This window comes from Hypomesus transpacificus, unplaced genomic scaffold (assembly GCF_021917145.1).
Source record: "Hypomesus transpacificus isolate Combined female unplaced genomic scaffold, fHypTra1 scaffold_241, whole genome shotgun sequence".
Lineage (NCBI taxonomy): Eukaryota > Metazoa > Chordata > Actinopteri > Osmeriformes > Osmeridae > Hypomesus > Hypomesus transpacificus.
Window position 1 is genome coordinate 131,145 of NW_025813772.1, and position 9,044 is coordinate 140,188.

General features: G+C 39.9%; 1 protein-coding gene across 2 annotated transcripts; it reads left to right on the forward strand.

Moving 5' to 3' along the window:
• The first annotated feature begins 32 nt into the window (after positions 1-32).
• Positions 33-4,700, forward strand: dolpp1 (dolichyldiphosphatase 1). 2 transcript variants are annotated; one of them, XM_047014345.1, is made up of 8 exons: positions 33-172; positions 884-984; positions 1,909-1,993; positions 2,120-2,219; positions 2,436-2,534; positions 2,707-2,835; positions 3,017-3,106; positions 3,236-4,700. In XM_047014345.1, exons 1-8 carry the CDS (start codon positions 97-99, stop codon positions 3,270-3,272), a joined length of 717 nt encoding a protein of 238 aa, XP_046870301.1. In that variant the 5' UTR covers positions 33-96; the 3' UTR covers positions 3,273-4,700. The 2 variants fall into 2 exon arrangements, with proteins under 2 accessions (XP_046870301.1, XP_046870300.1); XM_047014344.1 differs by having other exon boundaries at positions 34-172; positions 2,117-2,219.
• Positions 4,701-9,044: the final 4,344 nt, after the last annotated feature.

Here is a 9,044-nt window from a genome sequence, read left to right on the forward strand (position 1 = left end):
GTCGTTTTCGTAAAGGGGGTTCCGTTTACTATTGGTAGACATACTTGGGCGTTTCATTGTGATTTGTCAGTGCACATTGCCCGGTGTCCGGGTAAGATGGCGTCGGAAGAGCAGTGCTCGGCACCACCTCAATGGCGGTCGATATCTCTTACCCATGTAGAGTTCCCTGCCGGTAAGTGCTTACAACGAACCTCGTTTTTCGGTTGCCTCTGTCCGTTATAGGCATGCAGGTTTGATACCTATAAGAAGTACTGTGGTATGCTACTGAATGGACACGATCAACAGCAGTTGCCGAATAGTGACACAGGCAGTGCGCTTAGGCATACACTGCTCTGCAGGCAACGTATCAACAACTGCCAAATTATGAGACAGTTCCGCATGCGCAGATAGCAAATAAGTCCACAATGCCAAGCTAACTAGCCCAAATTGCTACATTGATATTTAAACGTTATAAATGAAAATGTATTCACATATTAAACGTAACAACACATAGTTTAAATTGGTTTTGGTGTTTCTTTTAGTATTGCACGTGCAGAAGTAGTCCCCTATGTAATCAATCAGCTTCTTTCTGTTAGCTAGCTAGCAAAGCTATGCTTGCTAGCAATGTTTGACAATCTGGTTGACAAAACGTTGCCTGGTTAGTCAACAATGACCAGTTAACTAGTTAGCTTGGTACAGTTGATTGCACGTTTTCTAAATAAATCTTTTGTCAATTTCAACACTTTTTATAGTTTGAACTTGTTCCATCATGAGGAAGTCCATCTGAGGTTACCAAGGGGGCAGTTTACATCTCTGACTGAGCTATGAATTTCCCCTAACTTGACTTGATATGATAAATGTCCTCCCACCAACCATCTTCTGTGTGTGTGTGATGATTTTGTAGGTGACCTGACTGGACAAGTGTTGGCCTACACCAGCCTACTTCCAATGGCTGTTCTCGTGGGCTTCGTCACCCTCATAGTTTTCAAGCGAGAATTGCACACTGTAAGTTAAGCCCTTGTCGTGGACGTTTTTGAGAGAATCAAGTGCTGAGCTGAAGTTGGGTGAAGTACAGGGTTAATGTTTATTTGAAGTATGAGGTATACATAGTAACGTTACCGACATAACATTATCAACCCACAAACATAAGACAATAATCCCCCCCAACATCCTTCAACAGACCATTTTATACCACACAGTTCTCAAAAGTCATTGGTCCATCCACAATCATGACGTGACATGCAACTTTACCAAATCTCTTCTGTCGTTGGTTAACTCCTTAAAACAATACAGTTGAATCCACATTGTCTCCAGATCAACTGTCTCTTCCCCCCTGGTGACAAGAACTCTCAAATCACCCAGACTTCACGTCTCTAGACTTCACGTCTCCTAGGTAGTTGGTAATGAAACCTGGCATCTAACCCAAATGGTCAAACTAATCTCCATGTATCAAGCTTGACCCAAATCCTCTTCTGCCAACTGTAAACTACTTTTAAACAGCTATTAAAATACATTCATTGTACATGAGCCCAAACGTATTTCACACCCTGCTTCAACTCAGCTTCAGCCCAGAATAATACTCATAAACACCTGTACTCTCAATCTACAGCTGTTACAAATGCAAAGAGCTGGGCTCTTTAATCTTTGTATTCAAATTAATTGTGCATCTGTTAATCTGATCTGATTGCATTTTAATAACTTGCGCTTCCGGGGCACCCCAGTGGTTTACCGGGTAAAAAACATAAACCTGGGTTTGATTCCAGCTCAGGCCATTTCCTGTAGGTCTTCCTCTCTCTCCCCCTGCCTTCCTGTCTTGCTCCAACTGTCTCTATACAACGAAGCACAAAAAAGCCCTTTAACTTACCTGCACTTCTGGGGCTCATTTAAAATTAAAACAAAGTACACATCTTACCTTCTTCTGTTTGACAGATCTCCTTCTTTGGTGGACTTGTGCTGAATGAAGGGGTGAACTGGCTGCTGAAGCACATTCTTAGGGAGCCACGCCCTTGCGGAGGTGACCCAAACATTCAAAACATGACCTTAACAGTGCAATGTTGACATGGATAACCCAACAAATGCAACGTCTTTGATCCATAAGCATGTTCAACTCAGCACCATACTATCTTGTCTGTTTCAGCAGGGACACATACAACCCTGAACACAGAGTATGGCATGCCTTCCAGTCATTCCCAGTTCATCTGGTTCTTTGTGGTTTACTTCTTTCTTTTTCTCTATTTAAGGTGAGTCACACAAGTCTAAAGTGAAGTTTTTTCAGTATCTTTCTGGAGATCTCGGAAGATTTGATGGGTGCTATTGTCTGGGTGGTCAGAGCTTTATTCTCGGATAGGCTGGTTGAATTCCCTGCTGTGTGTGACATCCAAATCTCTCAGATCTCCACAAGTTGTTAGGGCAGTATTGGTTGATCCGTGCTGAGTTACTCCCTCTCTGCTGTTTAGAATGCATCAAACGAACAACGCCCGGTGTGTGGAGCTGCTGTGGAGACACATACTGTCCATCGTCTTGTTAGGGATGGCCTTGTCAGTGTCCTACAGCAGGTAAGGAAGAGAGGGCAAATGGTAGAAGGACGTTGTGGAGATTCTATTCCTGTGTGTAGTGTAATATTAAAGAAATGGATCTTTGTAGTTGAACCAACAATGTCTGATTTGTAGTGGTGTAAAACGGTTAAGCTGAAGATGCGTGTGTGTGTGTGTGTATTGTTCCCCTCAGGGTTTACCTGTTGTACCACACCTGGAGTCAGGTTTTCTATGGAGGAGTGGCGGGCAGCACCATCGGGGTTGTGTGGTTCTTCTTCACTCAGGAGGTGCTGACGCCGCTGTTCCCCAAGATGGCCGCGTGGTGAGGAACGGGGCCGCATCTCAGGGGAGGGCACAGACTTAGAAAGCGAACCAACCAATCCCGGCCTCTGTTCTGGCAGCTAGCTCCGATTTACTCGTACAGGCTTGTTTCTTTTGATTTCTTTTCTTTTTTTTCTTCATTATCTGACAAGTCTTTATTACTCATGTCCTCTTGAATGCAGGCCGATATCAGAGTTCTTTCTGGTGCGAGACACGAGCCTGATCCCCAACATCCTCTGGTTTGAGTACACAGTGACCAGATCTGAAGCGAGGTGAGGTCTTCTCCATCTTTTTTTTCCACAGCCAAAATATATTTGACAGTTTTGTGTTTTTATATCTTGATAGTTTTAGTTCGATACTTCAAATAATTCATTTTATTGTTGTCAATCTCCATGTCACAGAAACAGACAACGAAAACTCGGAACAAAACTTCAGTGATCTCAGTGGTCCCTTGGTGAAACTGAGTTAAAGGATCACACACACACACAGACACACACACAAATATTCAAGAAAACACACTGGAGAGCCACCATCTTCTGGACTGACCTGGTTGCTAAGAATAAAAGGGCCAAACCGTTTACAGGTGGACCAAAAGAGAGTGCCTGGACCTGGCTGGGGGAACTGACAACGGGAGAATGTCCGGCCACATGCCTCTCCTTCTTGTACAGCTTGCCCAAAATGCTTCCCAATGCATGCAAGTTCGTGCAAGAGGCATACTATTTAATTATAAATTAATATATATTTTAACTGTAAACGCACGCTGACAGTAAACGTGTACTGTAAGAGAAAGAGGGCTCTATCAATTAACAAACATTGGGCTGGTTATTAGTACAGCATGAAATTTGTGAATCTTTTATTTTGTTTTTGCACACTCATGGTTAGCTGGTTGAGTTAGTTCAGTAAGTTCCTTTTAAGTTCTATTTTGGTGTAGGTAGTTGGTAGAGGCTGAAAATGATTGGGTTGGGGATTTATTTGGTAATGGGTACAATAACTTGGAAAATTAAAGTAACTTTTTTTCATTGTTGTTTACCAGAAGAGAACAATTTTTAAACGCTAGTTAAAATGTAATATAAACAATTACTTGCACTTTGTGAAAAAAGTACACTAGTTACATGTTAAAGAAACCCCCTAGTTTTTGTGTTTATCTTTTGCCTCTGGTACCCTCTAGCATCTGTCTGTGTTTAATGGTTGTCCAACCTCTGTATTTGGATCCAGAACTGACTTGCAAGCATCTATGCCCTCACCTATGGTATAAAGCTAATGACTTAAGCATCAAAAGTCTTTTGTTGAAGAGATTATTGAGACAGTGCATAAGAACCACCACTGAGCTTTATATGTTAAATAATTGTTTTCATACATTTTTGGGTAAAGGCTTCCTCGAGTTATACAAGGAAGTGTTTTATCAAATCTTCCAGGGATAGAAGTTCCTGGGGAATTGTTTAGTTTTTTCTTATTTTCTATTTGTTTGAAGTTGTAAAGAGAACATGAAATTGTTTTTCCACTCTTTCTGTTTAACTGCCTTTTAAAGACAATGTTCCACATCACAGGGGGAGGAAACAAACGATTTGCTGAGAGGATTAAAAAAAATATATATGTATATATGCGTATATATATACATATACATATATATAATGTGTGTGTGTTTATGTATATGTGTGTGTGTTTATGTATATAAAACCTCGGGTCAATCGTAGCATTTTTTTTCTAAGCTGTTTTCCTCACCACCAGGGCAGTGCAGTAAGGCTGTGTGTTGAGGCTCTAAAGTGATTTGAACTGTCACATCATATCTCCACAAAGGGAAGCATTTCTCTTAATTTATCCATGTGTAACCCATATCAGGCTGAATAAATAAATTGTGTTTATGTACCGCTGTTTATCCATGTCTCTTTTTCACCAGGAAATCGGAGAGGGAGATGCCCAATGAGCATTACTCCGGGGGTGGGGGGTTATGTCTTTGGCCAACACAGCATTTTACCCGTGCTTCGCAACTGTCTCGCAACTGTGTCTGGAACCAATCGTCACTCTTAATGCCTAAACCTCACAGCCAATCAGGGCAGAGTTGTTTTTAAAGCACCTGAGTTAAATGAATTGGTCGTTATCTAGTTAAGCAGACGCCTGTTAACGACCATTCATTTGAATCAGGTGTGTTGGAGCAGGGAAACATCTAAAACGTGCAGGACAGGGGTCCCTGAGGACCAGGGTTGAAGACCTCTGATCTAGCCTCTTAATTTTGCTCTCAAAGTGCACTAGATTGATGCATTTAACTTTAACATTTAAGAAATGTTCTTCAGGGGGAGCATGCCCCCGGACCCCCCTGGAGGGTCGGGGGTTTGCCATATCCTTATCACCTTTTTTACCCCTGACCTGTTTGCATGCCTGCATGAGACAATTATATACGTACAAATTTTTGTTTTCTTTTTAGGTTGAGAGGTTCATAGCATTGACCCCGATGCTGTCCACTGTTATCCGCAGTGCTCGTCACCTTTCGACCACCTCTACCTTTACGAGGACTTTAGCCCACTTCAAATCCCCTAGGCTCTTGAGCCTGAACACTTAGAAGTTCACAATAGAGCCACGTGCACGCCGTGCCCTCTGGCTCCGAGTCCCATTTCAGAGTCCTTGTGGTCAATCCACGCTTTGATGGCCTCTCCTTAATAAAAGAAAAAAGAAAAGAAAACTTGAACTAATACAGCGCCACAGCTTGGTCAAGGAAGCTCTAAGTGAGGAGCTCCAAACTTGTGTCCATGCTCTGGCTATTGTGGGGGATTTTTTGTGCGTGACCTCAAGAGAGGAGTCAGCTAGGACGGGGGCAGATGAGGAGAGGAAGATTGTTTATCCCCATGTAAGGAATTAGGTGAAAGAGGAGGCTGGTTGGGTCCCATGCTCAATAATGGGGAGAAGAGTGAGCTGGGAGAGTCACTCTCCCCCTCCCGTTAGAATGTTCTTTCCAGAGAGGAAATCAGATCAGGATGACCTGGTAGGGTTGTGCAAAAACAACCACGGGTTGTGCAAGAACAATCATGGTTTGTGGAAGAATGGCCACGGGAAGGAGGGTATCTGTTGATCGTGAACAAACTGTGTGTGTGTCTGATAATTGCCAACAGATGTGTGTGACGTAGTAAGACTGTATAAAAGTTCTTGTCTATTGAATACATGTCAGACTTCTCTGGCTAGAGAAGCTCTGCGTATGATTCCAAAATACCTGGCAATAAAGAAAGCCTTTGCAATCAATCTCCTGACTCCAAGCCTGTTAATTCTTGCTACACTAAGAACCACTTTCGAGGCTCCAACAATTGGTGACCCCGACGTGATTCGCTACATCTACATTTAAGAAGGTAGGCAATGAAAAAACCTGTAAAACCTAATGAATGCCTAGATACGAATCTTGAACTAAGAGAAAGTGAAAAGGCTTTGGAGAAGGGGAGTGGTTGCAAATGTTTTAATTGCTAGGATGTATGTTTCCCTGAATGTAAGAAAAGATTGAATGTTAAATGTTTCTTGCTAAAAGCTTCTCTACTGTCATACTATTAAGCTCAGGCAAGGGGGTCTCCGGCGGCCCCTATTCATAACCTGTTAGTTTAGGTACAAACTTGCTATGGACCTCAGTTAAAAACGAAATTCGGCAAACTGAGGACATAACTTTGGGGCTTTTTGAATCTAGCAAAAGGTAAAATTCAAAAAGTCTGGACAAATCGTCAATTAACCAACAAATGGTTAAAGCGTGTGTAATCACAGTAAGATGGTTACGCTTCAAAACAAGGCTGTTGAAAAAGATCAGGTTAGCCAAAGGTGTTAACAATTCGGGGATGGCATCTGCGTGACTAGCGTTTTCAACAGACCTCAAACAAATTATTATTGTAATACCTCAAACAAACAGCAGAGCATTCCAACAATGTCTGGCCTACTTCCAAACCCTTTACTTTTTCAATAAAACATTTTAAAAAATGATAGAAAATCGCTAATCTCTGAAAATAGCATGAAATCATTGATAATCTCAATAACTTTTTCAAACTTGTTTAAAAAAATCTCGAATATAAACCATATTATTCTAATAGTGTCTGGCCTACTTCCACACCCTTTACTTTTTCAATAATGTTTTAAAAAAAATGATAGAAAATCGCTAATCTCTGAAAATAGCATGAAATCATTGATAATCTCAATAACTTTTTCAAACTTGTTTCAAAAAATCTCGAATATACACCAGATTATTCTAATAGTGTCTGGCCTACTTCCACACCCTTTACTTTTTCAATAAAACATTTAAAAAAATGATAGAAAATCGCTAATCTCTGAAAATAGCATGAAATCATAGATAATCTCAATAACTTTTTCAAACTTTTTTCAAAAAATCTCGAATATACACCAGATTATTCTAATAGTGTCTGGCCTACTTCCACACCCTTTACTTTTTCAATAATGTTTTGAAAAAAATGATAGAAAATCGCTAATCTCTGAAAATAGCATGAAATCCTTGCTAATCTCAATATATTTTCCAAACTTGGGTCAAAAAATCTCAAATACACACCAGATTATTCTAATAGTGTCTGGCCTACTTCCACACCCTTTACTTTTTCAATAAAACATTTTAAAAAATTATAGAAAATTGCTAATCTCTGAAAATAGCATGAAATCATTGATAATCTCAATAACTTTTTCAAACTTGTTTCAAAAAATCTCGAATATACACCATATTATTCTAATAGTGTCTGGCCTACTTCCACACCCTTTACTTTTTCAATAATGTTTTTAAAAAAATGATAGAAAATCGCTAATCTCTGAAAATAGCATGAAATCATTGATAATCTCAATAACTTTTTCAAACTTGGGTAAAAAAATCTTGAATATACACCATATTATTCTAATAGTGTCTGGCCTACTTCCACACCCTTTACTTTTTCAATAATGTTTTTAAAAAAATGATAGAAAATCGCTAATCTCTGAAAATAGCATGAAATCATTGCTAATCTCAATATCTTTTCCAAACTTGGGTCAAAAAATCTCAAATACACACCAGATTATTCTAATAGTGTCTGGCCTACTTCCACACCCTTTACTTTTTCAATAAAACATTTAAAAAAATGATAGAAAATCGCTAATCTCTGAAAATAGCATGAAATCATTGATAGTCTCAACAACTTTTTCAAACTTGGGTCAAGTGTTCATTGCCATTAGTGATTTACTACATTAAATCAGCCATTAATTATAGATGAGAAGTGCGTGCGTCAAATACATTGATAGTACAATATAAGGTGGCAGGACCATGGTCACTGTAGCTTATTCCAAGGCCGTAGCCATGGAGTCAACAATGGGGGGGAAGTATTAAATGTATTATGATAATTTCGGACAGCGTGCGTGATTACCTGTCGTAGCATACCACATTTTTGTATGTATTTATGTTTTTATAGCAATATATTGGGGGGACATTTTGACCAGACTTGAATATTTGAGGGGTGTCCCCCCCCCATATATATTATGATTACAACCTTTGCTTATTTTCATAATAATTTTTTTAAATCTTAAGCGTGCATTTAAACACAGTGGCACAAGTTGTGGCAATGAGTTTTGCCAAACAAAGAAAACCAGATCTCTGACAATAATTGACAACACAACACCAGGCTTAGGTCTCAATCATGTCTCTCTCAGCTCTGAAAGCCGGAGGACCATCTTTTATAGGGCACAAGAATGTAAACATAGATTGTGACAGTCAGACAGTAATGACGTTACGACAGTCTCAGAGAAAGAGATTCACTGCTCCCAACACCATGACAACTCTCAGACTAGAGAGTTCATATGGAGCTCTACTTGTAGTCATGACAAGGAACGTTTAGCCAGTACTTTCTCCTGACCCCGAACATCTATTAATCCTGACACATAGACAGAATCTACTCTTATTAATAGCAAGTTTACATGAGAACTTACTAACTAGTATCCAATGACTAGTTCTATTGATAAGTGAATAATGTAAGCACATAGGAAATCCCAATTTCTTCAAAACTCTTCTTTCATTGGCTCCCTTGCATAGACCTTGCGCGCGTGTGTGAGTGTTTGCGTCATCAACCCTAGTTAAATGTCTGGTTCTGGTGTCAACCATATAGGTTTCAAGCAAATGGTCACCAGAGTTTGCGTCTCCATCTAGCCCAGGTTTGGGAGTAGGCCTCTCTTTGCACACAAGGAATGCTGAACACAGTATCATTTTATACAGAATAAAAA

Coding starts and splice junctions, on each gene's coding strand:
- dolpp1 (XM_047014344.1), top strand. CDS start 97: ATGGCGTCGGAAGAGCAGTGCTCGGCACCACCTCAATGGCGGTCGATA. Junction 2,535..2,706: donor TTGTCAGTGTCCTACAGCAG/GTAAGGAAGAGA, acceptor TGTTCCCCTCAG/GGTTTACCTGTTGTACCACA. Junction 2,836..3,016: donor TTCCCCAAGATGGCCGCGTG/GTGAGGAACGGG, acceptor TCTTGAATGCAG/GCCGATATCAGAGTTCTTTC.